Source organism: Oryza glaberrima, chromosome 1, assembly GCF_000147395.1.
Source record: "Oryza glaberrima chromosome 1, OglaRS2, whole genome shotgun sequence".
Classification (NCBI taxonomy): Eukaryota; Viridiplantae; Streptophyta; class Magnoliopsida; order Poales; family Poaceae; genus Oryza; species Oryza glaberrima.
In genome coordinates, this window is record NC_068326.1 from 23,008,839 (window position 1) to 23,026,108 (window position 17,270).

At 41.0% G+C, this 17,270-nt stretch overlaps 1 protein-coding gene across 1 annotated transcript; it reads left to right on the forward strand.

The window, feature by feature from the left end:
* Positions 1-149: 149 nt before the first annotated feature.
* On the forward strand, positions 150-4,434 carry LOC127774373 (S-adenosyl-L-methionine-dependent uroporphyrinogen III methyltransferase, chloroplastic). Its single transcript, XM_052300606.1, has 6 exons — positions 150-1,729; positions 1,842-1,919; positions 2,748-2,817; positions 2,901-2,970; positions 3,420-3,627; positions 3,704-4,434. The coding sequence occupies exons 1-6, from the start codon at positions 1,172-1,174 to the stop codon at positions 3,872-3,874; spliced, it is 1,155 nt and encodes a 384-aa protein (XP_052156566.1). The 5' UTR covers positions 150-1,171; the 3' UTR covers positions 3,875-4,434.
* The last annotated feature ends 12,836 nt before the right edge of the window (positions 4,435-17,270 follow it).

A 17,270-nucleotide genomic window follows, 5' to 3' on the forward strand; every position in this document is an offset into this window, starting at 1 on the left:
ACTGAAACACCCAGTGGTAGATTCGTGCATTGGTCATATTTCAGAGCAGCTACTGTGGTGTACTTTCCAATATATGTTGACCATTGCTTAAAGCACCTTTAATGAAAAATTAAAGCACAAACAAATAAACGATAATTACTAATCTATTGAACCGATGAATTATGAAGAGAGTAAAGCTTTGATCGTTTGATCTATGGCTAATAAGCCACGGAATAATAACTATGCAACTAAAAATAATTTAATTGCAAAATTTCTATATTCATGTTCTTGGAGATTTAAAAACAAATCCTAAAAATAAACTATGATGAAAAAACTATAAAGCTTCAGAATTTAAAGTTTGTTGCGGCTAAAAACAAACAGTGGCTACTCCCTTTGTTTAATATGATAAGACACTTCGATATTTTCCTAGTTAAATATATTTAAGTTTATCAAGTTTATAAACAAACATAGCAATACTTTCTACACAAAACAAACATGCTATAAAATATATTTAATATTAGATTTGATGAAATTAATTAGGTGTTCTAAATGTTTAAACTTAAAAACATTTGAATATGAAAAAGAACTAGAGTATTTTAAAATATGAAACCGAGGTGGAATAAATAACATTGAGCACCTGACCTGATAGTAGTTCAAGTTTAACTACAGCTTCCCTAGGATTATCAGCAGCGAACCCCCGACTCCTGAGCCATCTTCATTGTTGAGAAATCGCGATTCGCATGTCTCTGAAATCCGAATAGGTGCGCGTGAGCGAGTGACACAAGCCATGACGATGCCATCGGCAAACGAGCGAACCCGCCCTCATGCCCGGCGGCAGCCACGCACAGCGCGCCCCACAGCCGAGAGCCGCACTCCCACTTGGCTTTCGCTGCCTCCTTCGCCCCAAACAACACAACGGAAAACCCCGTCCTGTGCCGCAGCGGTTCATTGAACCTGGCCCTTCGGCGCTCCACAAGGTCGCCGCCACTTTTCAATCCAGCCGTCTCCCTCCTGGTCCTGGGGCTCTTCCTCCCCCCTTTCCCTCCACCCCTTCGCGCATCCAAAACCGCACCCCCCGACGTCGACGAGCCACTCCGTTCGGCTTCAGCTCTCCTCCTCCTCCTTCCTGCTGCTCCCTCGCCGTATAAAAGTGCCACGGCCATCAGCTCACCACAACTATCCCGGCATCGCCATGGCGCTCGCCCTTCGACCACCGCGCTTCCAGCCTCTCCCCGCCCCCATTCCCGCGTCAACCGCCTCCACCACCGCTCTCGCCGCACGGCCCTCCTCCTCCGCTCACGCCATCATCTGCGCCGCTGCTGCTTCGCCCTTCACCGAGGCCACATCCTCCTCGCGGTACCGCCGCGACGCCTGGTCCTACGCCGCCTCGGATGGCGATTCGTCGTCGTCGTCCGCTGCTGCGGCTGCGGCGGCGGCTTCTTCGGGTCGCCGGGACGACGAGATCGCGCTGCAGCTGCCGGAGCTGAGGAGGCTGCTGGAGGCGCTGCGGGCGTCGAGAGGGAGGGGGGCGGAAGGGGAGGGCGGCGGCGGCGGGCCCGGGAGGGTGGCGCTGGTGGGGACGGGGCCCGGTGACCCGGAGCTGCTCACGCTCAAGGCGGTGCGGGCCATCGAGGCGGCGGACCTGGTGCTCTACGACCGCCTCGTCTCCAACGACGTGCTCGATTTGGTCGGGGAGGGCGCCAGGCTGCTCTACGTCGGCAAGACGGCCGGATACCACAGCCGCACCCAGGTAGGAGTAGTAAACAATTGCTCGTCTCATTTGTCTCAAAATCTATCTATTTGAGGTTTTTTTTTGATGTTGTTCGTGCGAAATGTGAACCATATCTGTTTGCGAAATGTAGGAAGAGATTCATGAGCTGCTACTAAGCTTCGCAGAGGCTGGTGCCAATGTGGTGCGGTTGAAAGGCGGCGACCCTCTGGTAATACACTGTTCATGTAATGCAACTTATCTAGGACCTGGGAATTTGGCTGTGCACGCTCGTGCAAGCACAACATCTGTTGCTATTGTTTATGCCTTTCGCGATTAACGTATTACTCGTCGTAATCCATACTTTGGTCACGGCTTGATCATTTCAGATGCTGGATTTATGTTGGAAGCTGTTTCAGTGTTTACTATTATCAGTCCACGCTTTTGTAGAAATCAAAGTTTTTTCGCTCTGAGTTGCGGTTCTGGAAAGCAACAGATAAGTTGGAAGAAAGGCTAAATTCTGGTTTGGGAGACGATTTTAGGCTTTTTTGCATAGAGAAGTTCTTAATCCTGGCACAAAATAGAAATAATTAGGAGAGGAAACGATTAGTAGAGGAAGAGGAAATGAACTTTATTTAGGCTGCTTCTCTCACTCTCTATGCGTGTGTGTTTGTGTGCACGCAGCACGCACGCTTGTTTCAATGTAAATCAACAATCCCTGTTCTGATTGATTTTGTCAGTTGTATAAACAGAAATGCTTCTCATGAAGTAACCTGCAAAAAGTAACGATTTTGTCTTTTGAAGGTGCACGGTAGTAACTGGAAACATCCTATAGTTTCGTATGCCCAGCATTATTAGTCACACCATTTGTGTGTACATTACATATCGATGCAAATCCTTCAAAAGTGCTGAAAACTACTAGTCCAGTGTGCCACACATCACTAAGCATAACATGCTGAGAACATAGGCATCTAAGACCGACCTAATTTTCCATGTAGGGGGTATGCTACCTTTTGCCCATCATTAATAAACACTAAAATTATTATTTGTTATCTTTTAGGTCTTTGGAAGGGGTGGAGAAGAGATGGATTTCCTTCAACAACAAGGAATAAGAGTTGAAGTTATCCCAGGTATAACAATCACTATATGGTAGCTTGAATACTCTGCACTTCCTTTTGTGACTGAGATGTGAATTGTGTGAATGAAAATGCAGGAATTACATCAGCTTCAGGAATTGCAGCAGAACTTGGCATTCCACTAACCCATAGAGGTGTTGCTACCAGGTAACTTACCATTTTTTTCACCCCCTATCTTTCTTGTGACATGCCAACTTATGTACCTATGATATTCAACCTGTATCGATGCCAACTTTTTCTGCTGATCTGTTGGTGTTATTTTAATGTGCAAATACTTCTCAAACACATCTTAGCACCACAATTCACCATGAATGTGATCACAGGAAGTCGAAAGCACTTGGCAGTAGGCACCATTGCTCCATGTGGTCATCTATCTGTTCTGATGTCCTAACACTTAACTCTAACGCCTGAAGAACTTTAGAAAAGCATAATAATTTCCCTTATTTGAAAATGAACTGTTCTGCCATTTAGGGGCTTCAGTTCTTGGATGTTAGATGTTTGGCTTTGTATTTAATATTGTTTATACCAATTAAACGATGTCCACTAGTTCTATTCTTTATAAATAGTTTGTTCTTGACATGTAATCTTTGTCGCAGTGTCAGATTTTTAACTGGGCACTCTAGAAATGGTGGGCCAGATCCTCTATATGTGGCAGAGAATGCAGCAGATCCTGACACAACTTTAGTTGTGTATATGGGTTTGTCAACACTGCCATCTCTTGCTCCCAAGTTGATGAAGCATGGTCTTCCACCGGATACACCGGCTGTTGCAGTTGAGCGTGGCACTACCCCCCAACAACGCATGGTACTGAGCATTGATCCTCACCATTTAAATTGTGTGTGGCTTCAGTTTTCTGTGCTGAACATTTCTTTTGTTGTAGGTATTCGCCATGTTAAAGGATCTTGTGAATGAAGTCAAGTCGGAGGATCTAGTCTCTCCTACTCTGATAATTATTGGGAAGGTGGTGGCATTGTCACCCTTTTGGATCGATTCATCCAAACAGGGTGCACAATCCATTGAGAATTTGTGCGCAGCCGAGACCAAAAGATAACAGTTCCTCTAGAATCAAATGTCGGAGTGACCGTTGAGTAATGTCATACATCAGATATGGACTTTCACAAGTAAGATCTAAGCCAATCTGATCTGGTTTAGTTTAGGGCATGCAAACAGATGATGGAATGAACCTGGGCAGGAGATTATGCACATTGCCTGATGACATCACAGGAAACAGATATTCTTAAAGATTGATGACAGCTTTGAACAAAGGTGGACATGTGATCCTCAAATAACAGCACTGCATTTGAACGGTGTTTGACATAACTTATTCACTGCTACTGCTATTCTTCAACTCGGAGTAATACTCCTTTACTTGGAGCTGTTCGCTACTCCCTTCCATTTTAAGGTTGTAGCTGTTCTCTTTCGTTTTTGTTTACCCGGCATTTTTTTGGTCAGAGGCTCTCCTGATTCACGAAGCCTCAACAGGCATATGGCTGTTTTAAGTGTGTAATCTACCAATCGTTGTATGTCAGCTTTTGCATATTCCTTCGTGGAAAACTCGATTGTACATTTGATAATTATTTCTGAATAAAACGTGTACACCCTTTTCCTTTTTGTGTTCTGCTGTTAACCACGGCATATACAAGCTTACTTTGGGCGACTCACGACTCACAGCTCACGATTACCCGGCAACCGTGTCAACAGAATGATTGAAATGATCTATTATTGTTTGTTGATTCCAAATTCAGACAGGAGTGCAAAACGTGCCTGTGAAATATAACTGTCCAAGCCTTTAAGGGTGGAGGTGGGGCTTGTTTAGAGCAACGGATTTTGTAGGTGTTGTCGGCCCAGGAACAAGCCTATCTTGTTTCCATCGGCTGGTCCGTCTAGTGGTTGCCAACATGAATTTTTGGCCCGATCTAGACTGGGCCTTTTCATCAGAAAAATATATAAGAATGGAATTGCCCTGAAAAATATTTGCACATAAGATTTACATCGAGTTCTATAAAAAAACCAATATCATTCTTGTGAACTCATAGAACCCAAATAAATCAGACGCTGCTGCAAGTATATATATTTTTTCTTGTTGAGTCAAAACTAGCAAGCCAACTTCCAAACATGTGAATAAAAGTATTTGAAGCCTTCCGACGAAAAGAAAATAAACAGTTCTCCAAAAAGTTTAGGAAAATGACAATTACAAATAAATGAAACACCTCCCCTCATAGGATTCAAACCAAGAGGTTTTTCATCTATGTGTTGACGCTTTTTCGTGGCCAACACAAGATCACCTAACGATTTGCGGTGTAAACAATAGAGTCGTCAAAATCGATAGATTAAAATCGGCTAGTGAAACCGATTTCGAGATTAATTTACTTTCGCGGAATCACACGACTAATTTATAAGCAAATTAGTAAAGAGAATAAATATCGTACTTACGTGACGACGAACGACTAGTTTCCGAGCAAACTAGCAAAGGATAATCTTCTCGCTTTCGTGGAGAAGCACGACCGTTTTTCAGCGCAAAACGGCAAAGATTAACTAAATTTTAGGGTTTCCAGAACTCAGCCATGAAAACAAAATAGAAAATAACAGGAAAGTAAGTAACAGGAAAATAGTAGATTGATAATTTTGTTTGGGGGTCTCCCTCAATTAACCGTACACCCGCATATATACACGGGTAGCATGGTCATCGGTCCAACACAAAAATAGCAAGGTGCAAACAAAAAGGAAACAAACTGATAAGATGGAAAATCTATCTCCATCTTCCTAGCAGCTCCACGCGCTAATCATGCCGCATCGTTTACAAACCGATGCCACAGCAGCATATCCTTCACGCAGCCGCACACCAATGCATGCTAATACAGTTCCCGCGCACGCAAGCGATTAAGGGAAAAGTCAAGCAGCAACACTCTAGACTTCTCCACTGCACGTATATGATCATCAGCCCCAAAAGCTCCCCAACTGCAGCAAATTTTCACCTGCAACTAACCATAATATCTCCATGTCACAGATAAATGCTAAGTCTCTCAATAATCCACGTACATTTAACCAACCACTCAAATAGCTAAACCAAATAATCTGGCCTCTTTGAATCGCATGATTGAAAAAACGGAGGAATAGGAACAACACAGGATTTTGATAGGAATGCAAGTGTAAAACAGAGAATTGCAAAACATAGAAAAAATATAGGAATGACCGTTTGATTAGACCGCAGGAAAAATACAGGAATGAGATGAGAGAGATAGACTCAAGGAAAATTTTCAAGAGGTTAGAGTGGATGTTAACTTTCCTACGTTTTTCTCTAGAATTATAGGAATAGGAAAGTTTCCTACATTTTTTCTTTTCTCATTCCTACGAATCAAAGGTATGAATAGTGTAGGATTTCAATTCCTTTGTTTTTCCTCCATTTTAACTCCAATTCAGGCCCCCTTTGATTCAAACGAAATTCATAGGAATTTTAGAGGATTTCATTCCTATAGGAATTTTTCCTATATAGCCCTTTGAATCAAAGGAATGGATCTTATAGAATCCTATGAAAATCCTATGGATTGCCTAATTGTTAACAACCGAATTTGGTAATATCAGCATCGGAGGTGAAGATGGGATCGAAGCGGAGTCGGAGATAAGGATTGTTGCGGGAACAGAGTAAGAATCGGCTGGAGTCCAGATCGGCTACAACTAGAATCGGCTAAATCTGAATCAGACTGGGTTAGGTGATACAACCGATTCCGGCAATACGACTTGGTGTACAACATCGGGTTGAGTCGATATGCTTCAAGATGATTGCCGCACATGGATAGAGTCCTGAGAAGGCAATTGTATCTATTAATTAGGATGTTTTACGTAATTTCCTTAGAGATATGCTTAGGGCAAAAGTCTGCCGCAAAGACTTATGGTATCTTAGAGTTTGTCAGAGATAATAGTCGTGTCCGGTATGGACATATCTTGTAATTCTCGGGTATAAATAGACCTCGAGCCCTATCTAACTAAAAAGAACACACGTTCAATACAATCTCGGCGCATTGCCACCCTTTTTTGCTTTAGTTTTATTTCGACGAGTTCTTGCTTTCGGGTTGAGCTGCATCGGTTTCGATCTTCAACAAGAGGTAAAACTTGTTATCACGGCTTGCGTTCTCGGGATTAGTGCTTCCATCTTTATGACACTCTAATCTTGCTTATGTAATTCGTCGAGTTATCATATATCCTACATAATCCCTGGCAATATTGATATCTAACCTACAATCGGCTAACACCCGTCAATAGAAGGCAGCCGATTAAGTTAAATACCGATGTTGACTTAGATTATATAGGATATCTACCACTCTATGACACATCCAACGGCTTGATTGTCTAGATATTGTCCTTCTTTTCATACTTATAGCTGCATCAGTTAAGTTTGATCTTATGAGTCGTGATTAGAATCTCAATCTCTAGCCTACTTCTCGGTTGCTGATTAGGGTAGCATCGGAGTTTCAGCCAATCTTACCTGATTTAACTACTTTTTATCTTATATACTTGATTGACATGTTAAATCTGCCCTTTACGTTAAGATCTTGCTGCATTTAAGTATATTAGGATGTTGTTTAGTATATTCTACTTGCTTTAATATCTTAATATAAAGTGGTATCGGAGTATTAGCCGATACATGCTAGATCTATTTGATCGGCTATGCTATGAACGTATATAGTCTCATTATTAATATATATTTCGATCTAAGTGATTTATACTGTCTCGGCATGGCGACCGATCTATCACAATCACTTGATTTAAGTATATATCGATATAAAGATTATATATTGGTAATATCTGCAGCCGATCAAGTAGATTCAGTCCTTTCTTATTTATTAATGGCTGCCGATCGATGCATATACGACATCGACTCAAAGATAAATGATATGTCATCGGCACCAAGCCGATCGGCTATCATTTATAGATTTAACTGCGGTTTCTTTGCTTCTATTTCTTGTTGATTACAGGATCAAATCAACTGGCAGCTCATACATTCGAAGGCGAGCTTTGGACCTGCACTGGAGTTAAGCAGATCTCCCAGGCCTCGTGTTTTCTGTCAATACTAATACCATGCAAGTTTTGGAGGAATTCTAACATGAGGTAAAACCTCTTGGAAACTTTCCTTTGAGTCTTTATCTCTCCTCTAATTCTTGCGTTTTTCATGCGGTCCAATCAAATGACAATTCCTCTGTTTTTCCTGTGTTTTGCAATCCTCTGTTTTACACTTACATTCCTATCAAAATCCTATGTTTTTCCTATTCCTATGTTTTCTCGTTCCTGCGATTCAAAGGGGCCCTCAAAGGGGGCCTAAATATTAGCCAAATTATGCTACAAACACTATGTAGTGCGTATGCGATAGTCCAAGTCAACAAAAAGTATTAAGGGCCCATTTGAATCGCAGGATTGAGAAAACGTAGAAATAGAAAAAACGTAGGATTTTGATAGGAATGTAAGTGTAAAACATAGGATTGCAAAATGTAGGAAAAACACAGGAATTATGAAGGAATTTCATAGGATTAAAATCCTACATGAAATTTTCCTATGTAGCCCTTTGATTCAAAGGATTGAAGTTTTCCAAATCCTACAAAATTCCTATGGAATGGCTTGTTGCATATATGTTTTGTAGGAAACTTAGGGCCTCTTTGATTCACAGGATAGGAAAAACACAGGGATAGGAAAAACACAGGAATTGAAGTAGTAGGTTTCTCAAATACTACAGGAATTAGCAAACACAGGAAAGACAATAGGAGTCCTTTGATAGTGCCATGGGAAAAACAAAGGAAAGTTCACAAAGAGGTCACACCTCTTGCTATTTTTCCTATGAAATATGAAGCATAGGAATACAATCCTATGGAAAGTTTCCTTTCTTTCCTATGAATCAAAGGGATATGTAGGAAAAAATCCATAGGAATTTGAATCCTATGAAAATCCTTTGCCAATCCTTTGAATCAAAGGGGCCCTTAGCAAGAGGTCTAACCTCTTGGTAAAAATCTTTTGAGGGCCCCTTTGATTTGTAGGAAAAGTGTAGGAAATTTGAAGGATTTCAATCCTATGGAAAAAATTCCTATGAAAGCCTTTGAAACAAAGGATTGAATCCTATACTATCCTTTAAAATTCAGGCCCCCTTTGAATCACAGGAATGAAAAAACGGGGGAATAGGAAAAACATAGGATTCTGATAGGAATACAAGTATAAGGCCCCCTTTGAATCACAGGAATGAAAAAACGGAGGAATAGGAAAAATATAGGATTCTCACAGGAATATAAGTGTAAAACAGAGGATTACAAAACACAGGAAAAACATAGAAATGACCGTTTGATTGAGCCGTAGGAAAAACACAGGAATTTGAGGAGAGATGAAGACTCAAAGGATTCTTAACATGAGATTCTACCTCATGCTAAATTTCCTCCAAAACTTACATGGGAAGAGGTATTCCATAGGAATTTCATAGGATTCCATAGTATTCATTCCTTTGATTCAAAGGGCTATTTAGGAAAAATTTCTATAGGAATGAAATCCTTTAAAATTCCTATGAATTTCCTTTGAATCAAAGGGGGCCTAAAACAGAGGATTGCAAAACACAGGAAAAACATAGGAATGACCGTTTGATTGAGCCGCAGGAAAAATACAGGAATTTGAGGAGAGAGAAAGACTCAAAGGATTCTTAACATGAGGTAGAACCTCATGTTAAATTTCCTTCAAAATTTGCATGGGAAGAGGCATTCCATAGGAATTTTATAGGATTCCATAGGATTCATTCCTTTGATTCAAAGGGCTATATAGGAAAAATTCCTATAGGAATTAAATCCTTTAAAATTCCTATGAATTTCCTTTGAATCAAAGGGGGCCTGACATATGGAATGGGTAATCCTATAGACATTTTGGAGGAAAGTTAGCAAGAGGTCCAACCTCTTGGAAAAATTCCTTTGAGTCTATCTCTCTCATCTGATTCCTGCGTTTTTCCTGCGGTCCAATCAAACGGTCATTCCTATGTTTTTCCTGTATTTTTCAATCCTCTGTTTTACACCTACATTCTTGTCAGAATCCTGTGTTTTTCCTATTCCTCTATTTTTCCATTCCTGCGATTCAAAGGGGCCCTGAGTCTACCTCTCTCATCCGATTCCTGTGTTTTTTCCTGTGGTCCAATCAAACGATCATTCCTATGTTTTTCTTGTGTTTTGCAATCCTCTATTTTACACTTACATTCCTATCAGAATCCTATGTTTTTTCTATTCCTCCGTTTTTTCATTCCTACGATTCAAAGGAGCCCTAACCGTTTGATTGAACCGCAGGAAAAACATAGGAATTGGATGAGAGAGATAGACTCAAAGGAAAGTTACCAAGAGGTTGAAGCTCTTGCTAAATTTCATCCAAAATCTCTATAGGATTGTCTATTCCATAGGAATTTTAAAGGATTGGATAGGATTCAATCCTTTGTTTCAAAGGGCTTCATAGGAAATTTTCCTATAGGGTTGAAATCCTCCAAAATTCCTATGTTTTTCCTCCAATTCAAAGGGGCCCTAAAAGAATTAACTTCCTACATGTTAGCGAGACTACTCTTCTCTCACTCCCCTTCTTTGCCCAATCTCCTTGAGCCAAAAGCCACCATACTTTCCTCTTTTCCTCCACCGCCTCCAACAACGACCCCTTCTTCCACAAGGCAGATCTCATTAGTGTTAATGTAGCCCGAACATGGCTTTTGGGCATCCAAAAAGCTGAGCGCCACCTTCAAAAGGTGGTAGAGAATAGCATGGCGCGTGATCTAGTAGGTTCTTACGACAGTAACTGCTCTCCTCTTGCCAACTTTTCATTGCCCGCACCACCCTCCCCACTTCCAATTTCATGCCACTCGTGCTATCTCTGTTGTCATATCCTTCCTTCATCTCTCTCTCTGTATGGAAGTGAAAAGAAAATGAAATGGTCACCGATAGGTGGGCCTCACTTTTGCTTGCTTCTTGCAACCAAGTAAAGCTCAAACACACCTTAGTTTAGAGCGAGAACGTGGGGGATGGTTTTAATGGTTAAGGGGTTTAAAGTTGAGGTATGTGCCTTAGGAAAATAATATGGATCCATCTACGGATCGGGCGCCCGATCTTTTAATCAACAAAATTGGGCGCCTCCTCCTAACTTTTTTACTGCCACCACGTAGACGCAAGCCACTGCATCAGAAGAAGCCATGCATTCATAGCACTAAACAATAGTAGGATGGTTACAGTTTTTTTTACAAACTTCAAACTATTTTTTCTCTTAAGTTACTTATCCAATTCACGATCCGATTACACCGTTCTATTCGTTACAATTAAATCTTTACAACAAGACCACACATGATTATATTTCGACAAAAAAATATTTTAGCTTTTTTATTGATTTTTTTTTAATGTTGCATATGGTCTCTTTTGATGTTTCAACCAGTAGTTTTACGATGTTTCAGCTAGTGTACTCGTGATGTTTCACTATGTACGGATCAAATGTTGTAGTAGATTTTGATATTATGGAAGACACCTTTGCAACAAATCACGCACATATTATGGAAACCTTCTATTAAGGAAATCCGTTTCTTTTTTTTCCATAAAAAATGTTTCACCTAGTGTACTCACAATGTTTCACTATATATGGATCAAATTTTGCAGTGAACTGAAATACTATATTGCAACAAATCACCCACATATTTTATAAACCCCCTATTAAGAGAATTCGTTTTATCTTTTGTTCCACCAAAAAATGTTTCACCTAGTGTACTTATAATGTTTCACTCTGTATAGATCAAATGTTGCAGTGAACTGAAACAATCTTTCGCTATTTGCTGAAACATTGTTTTTATATAAGGTAAAACAACACCCGATTTAAACGAGTGAAACATTTTCGATCTACTTAATGAAACAATTCCGATATACCTGATGGAACATCGTGCAACATTTAAAAATAATTCAATAATAAGCTAAAATTTTTTTCGTCGGAATATATCCATGTGTGATCTTGTTTTAAAGATTTAATTGCAATGAATTTAATGGTGTAATCGGATCATGGTTTGAATAAGTAATTTAAGAGAAAAATCAGTTTAAAGTTTGCTTAAAAAGTTTAACATGCATGCATGACGACGTCACCCTGATTCCTAGTTGCTTCCTGCTCCTCTTCACAGGCAGTGACTTACATGCATGCCAGGCAGGTACTGCCTCCGTCAAAAAAAAAAAAAAAAGACAAACCCTGATTTCTGTGTCCAACATTTGACTGTCCGTCTTATTTGAAAAAATTATAAAAAAAATTAAAAATACAAGTCACGCATAAAATATTAATCATGTTTTATCATCTAACAACAATGAAAATACGAATTATAAAAAAATTTCATATAAGACGGACAATCAAAGTTGGACACGGAAACCCAGGGTTTGCCTTTTTTTTGGGACGGATGGAGTAGGATTGAGGATGGGATAACAGCCCGATAACTTTTCCCTTCCATCGGGCGACCGACAACAAGCATTTTCGAAATAATATGGTTTTTATAATTTTCCATCTAAATCTTATATACTTTTTAGGACAATTCTAGACATAACTACAAAGATATTCCGAGAATAACAAACTAATATATATATCGTGTATCGAAACGGACGATTAAAGGTCATGCAGATATTTACTCAACTATAAAGATCAACAAATGTTTGCGTGTGTGTTTGTGGGGGTGGGGGGTCTGGAATTTTTACAATCTAGTCCTTTTGAAAAATTTATCCCGATAATAGTCATTTTTGGGCGCCAGAGTGGGACCGCGCTAGCCACTCTGGCACCATCCTCCTGCCACCGTGGCGGGGCAGCACTGAGGTGGCAGAGGGAGTGCGTCAGAGTGGCTGCCGCCCCCTCTCCCCCCGCGCAACCATTTTTTCCTCTTCTCTCATCTCTAGTGGTAGATGAGAGAGATATGTAACTTTTTTTTAAAAATAATTTTTTTCACACTTAGAAGCACATAAGAACAAACTGTACAAGAAAAATAAACTCAAATAGATAAAATATGTGACTCGTAGAATTTTTCAAAGCTCTACCGAAAAGCCCTCCGGGGCGTTCTCTTCCTGCTCTTTGTCGTTTTGGTTTTTCTTATAGTCCCAAAAAAGGTAGATTAGATTTTGAACATCTTAGCCTTTTTCTACAACTTTTACATCTTATAAAAAAAGTTATGGTTTGTGTTTTTTTATGTTGCATTCGGGTGTCATTTTTTAAAACAGGTATAACTTTCTCACACGGACTCGGAATCAGGCAAATAATATATCCACGGACATCTAAAGAAAAAGTTACATATGTTTCTCCCCCGCTTTGCTGTGTTCGGCAATATTAGAACCTCTAAATTCCGCTTGCAAGATTGTGTTTTAGGCGAGAAACTTTTCGGTAGAGTTTTGGAAAATTCTACATGTCACATATTTCGTTTATTTGAGTTAAACTTTTCTATGGTTGGTTCTTGTGAGTTCCTAAGTGTGAAAAAATATCAAAAAATAAAAATAAAAAAATTGTACATCTCTCTCCTCTACACTAGAGAGGAGAGGAGAGGAAAAATTCTACAAGTCACATATTTCATCCATTTGAGTTTACAAGCGTGAAAAAAATATCAAAAAAATAAAAGAAAAATAAAAAATTGCGTTGGGGGGAGGGAGGGAGCCACTCTAGCACGCTCCCCCTGCCACCTTAGCGCCGCCCCGCCATAGTGGTAGGAGGACGGCGCTAGCCACTCTGGCGCCCAAAAAGGACCATCATTTTCGAGATAAGTTTTTTTAAGGGTTCTATTTGTAAAATAAATTTTTCAAAAAGATCAAATCGTGAAAAATCCAGGTGGGGTGGAGGCTGAGGATTTGGGGGGAGAGGGCGGAAATGCTACAGGGCGATCGATCGCCCTTGCTCGCCCAGGGCGATCAAATTCGCCCCCCCCCCTCCCACCTTGTTTCCTTTTTTGGCACCGTATTACTTTCCTATTGTAGTAAATTTATACACCTAAAGTTTACAGACCAAAAGTTTATAAGTCAAAAGTTTATATATCCAATTTAAATTTGAATTTGAATTCAAATATTTTTTTATATATAGTATTTCTATACATATAAAGTTTATACACCTAAAGTTTATAAGTTAAAATTTTATATACCCGTTTCAAATTTTGAATTTGAATTATATCTGATTCAAATTTGCATTTGAATTCAAATATTTTCTATATATAGTATTTCTATACATCTAAAGTTTATACACCCAAAGTTTATAAGTCAAAAGTTTGCATACCCGATTCAATTTGAATTTGAATTCAAATATTGTTTTATAGACCCAAAGTTTTATAAGTCAAAAGTTTACATACCCGTTTCAAATTTAAATTTAAATTCAAATATTTTTATATATAGTATTTTCTATACATAAATTTTTTTCAACTTTGTTTTTTTATTTTTAAAAAAATTTATGGTATAGTAGGAAGAGAAAAAGGAGAGGAGGAAGGAAAAGAGTAGAGTATAGAGGGGAGGGGGATGATCGCCTAGAGCGATCACCCGCCCATTAGCACCCGCGGGGAGAGGGGGTTCTCACCGCCAACTGCCCTCCTAAAGGACTGTTCCCAAGTCGCTCGTTCCCCTGGTACGGATGGTCAGCGGGCCTGTGTACCGTCGTCTACTGTTGCAAACTTGCAATCGACGACGAGGAGAATTTTAGCATCAATGAACAGAAAATACACTATATTCGGAAGTCATGGAAATTCGACGCATCTATAATTATTAACAATAAACAGTGTACTACTCAGTTCTCACTGTCGTGACAGTTGGTATTTATGTCATGATTAATTAGATGTTGTGGACCGAGTACTACTGAAAAACTGATCTTGGTTCGGTCATGTAAAATTCACAGTAGTCTCGGTTCGAGTAGAAATTAACTAAGACTAAAGATATTCTTTAGTCCCGATTGAAAATCGCAATGGAACTTTACAAACTAACCGGGATTAAAGATTATTTTTAGTCCTGATTCAAAAGAGGTTAGACCTCACACTATCTTTATTCTCGATTGGTGTTCAAAATTAATACATCGTATATAATCCCTCGCACTTTTCCTCACAAACTCCTCATCTATAGCTTCCTCTTCCTCTCTTTCCTCCTCTCTCTCTCTCCACTCTACTCTCTATCGATCTTTTCCTCAGGCTCCTTTCTCTCTCATCCTCTCCTTTTTTGCGCAGCAGCTAGGAGCGAGCGAGAGAAGGGCGGCGGGTTTTTTGTGCAGCAGCGAGGAGCGAGCGAGCGGAGGGCGGCAGGCTGCGGCGGCGGTGGCCTACTCGCGCCGGGTGGCGGCCTCCTCTGCGCGCCGGGCGGCGGCGACCTGTGCGGCGGGCGGCGCGACAATGACAAGGATTCATGTGAATTTGTTTATTTGTTATGTAATTTTGCGATGTGAATTTGTTCATTATGTGGATCTGCAAATTTGTTCATTGTGTGGATCTGTAAATTTATGATGTCAATTTAAGTATGTTCATTCAATCTGTGGGGATGGTTTGAATTCAATATAAGTAGCAAAAAATAATTAAAAAAAGACTAAAGATGGTAGCGCTAGGCACGTGGCGTTCCGATCTTTTGTCCCGGTTTGTGTTAGATCTATCTTAAGTCCCGATTATTTCATCCGGGACTAAAAATAACTATCTTTGGTTCTGGATTCGAGGTCTTGATTTGTAACCTGGGACTAAAAGGGATTGCAAAACGGGAGTAAAGAGGAATTTATCTTTGGTTCTAGATTCGGGGTCCTGATTTGTAACCTGGGACTGAAAGGGATTGCAAAACGGGAGTAAAGAGGAATTTTCCAGCAGTGGAGTCTCCCACTAGAAATGGAAGAAAGGAGGAGGAAAAAAACATATTATATAGGGAGAAAAAACAAAAGCGACTCGCCGTATTATTCGTAACATGTTCTACACTCTTGGGTCGCATAGAAATAGGGTTTGCAAAACCGTGCGGTTAGGCACGGTAAAAGAAAAACCACGATAACCTCTTTAAATTCAAATAAATTTTAAAAATAATTTAAAATGTTGATAAATTTTACACGGTTTCGTACGATTTGTCATGGTAACCGCGGTTACCGCCCCGACCGGTAACCCGGTCTCGACAGTTTGGGAGTTTTGAAGACCAGGTAGTGAGTAATATATACGAAAACTCGGCGGACACTCCGATCCCCCAACGAAGTGATACACCAGGTCGCTGGTCGCACCATGAATATGAGAGAGAACATATGCAACGTTCTTGTCTCATTGATTCCAGATAATGACTTGTCCGGCCCATTGATAATTTGATAGAGGCCTACTACATCGATCGATCCGTCATACATCATGCCCTCAAGTTGGTAGCTGTAGTATAGCATGTGTTGGGAGCAAGATCATGTCGATTGATCCACTCACTACTTTGTCCACGCATGTGGATCTGATATTTCGGGGGCTGTTTGGTACAACTCGTCTGATGTTGCCAACACGTACGATGTCACAGCGATGGGGAATGTGTAGAGCACAGGGGTGCGTACAGCGACCACACGGGCAGTGTTATTAAACGCAACCTGTATATATATGGCTATCGCATCATCTGCTCCTATGTTCCCAGAGTCCAGAACTACAGAACCAGAGTTACTTCTTTCGTAAAAAAAAATATTTTTTTATAAATTAGTATTTTTTTATTGTTGTTAGATGATAAAATATGATTAATATTTTATGTGTGACTTATCTTTTTAATTTTTTTTATAATATTTTTAAATAAGACGGACAGGCAAACATTGGATACGGAAACTCGGGGTTTGCTTTTCTTTTTTTTTTTTTTACGGAGTGAGTACGTCGCTACGAGAAGGTTAACGTTGCTCTGCTCCATGGCGCTCGATATTGACCCCGTCGCATATGCACGACGTGGCGTTGTCGCCGTCCGCCGCGCGCTCGCGCGACTCGCGACGCGCCCCCGGCTCTGGCCCCCCCGCGCCACTGCACGCACACTGGCCGGAATCAATGCCATCATCACTGCCGCACCGCGGCGCACCTCCGCCCGCACGACGAGCTACCCGCCGTTCGTCGCGGTGTGCGGGCGCCCGCGCGGCTATGGAAACCACCGGCTGCCGCGGGCCGGAGGCGGCCTCGCCCTCCGGGAACACGCGTCTCGCATGTGCGACGCCACGGAGAACGCGCGTCGGTCATGTGGGCGGTTGCGCCGGGAGCGTCTGGTTACTGGCGGACGTGCCTCCGCGCGGACGACGCAGTAAACTCCGATCTGATCCGGTTAAACGTTCTAGTAGCAGCTACACGACGCATGGCGCTATGGCAGTCACCACCTGTGAGAGCCGGTGCCAGTCTGAGCATCACTTCACTCGTGGTACACGTATACTCGTTCACCGTGTGGCTGGTGATGAAATGAGCTCGCAGCTGCTCTGTACTATCCGGAATTAACCTGCATCTGCATCGCTCCTCTGCATGCCTGTGTTGT

Excerpts from the sequence above, each read along its gene's own strand:
- LOC127774373 (XM_052300606.1), top strand. The coding sequence starts at position 1,172 with ATGGCGCTCGCCCTTCGACCACCGCGCTTCCAGCCTCTCCCCGCCCCC. Across the intron at positions 1,920-2,747 it reads TGAAAGGCGGCGACCCTCTG|GTCTTTGGAAGGGGTGGAGA; the intron begins GTAATACACTGT and ends GTTATCTTTTAG. Across the intron at positions 2,971-3,419 it reads CATAGAGGTGTTGCTACCAG|TGTCAGATTTTTAACTGGGC; the intron begins GTAACTTACCAT and ends TCTTTGTCGCAG.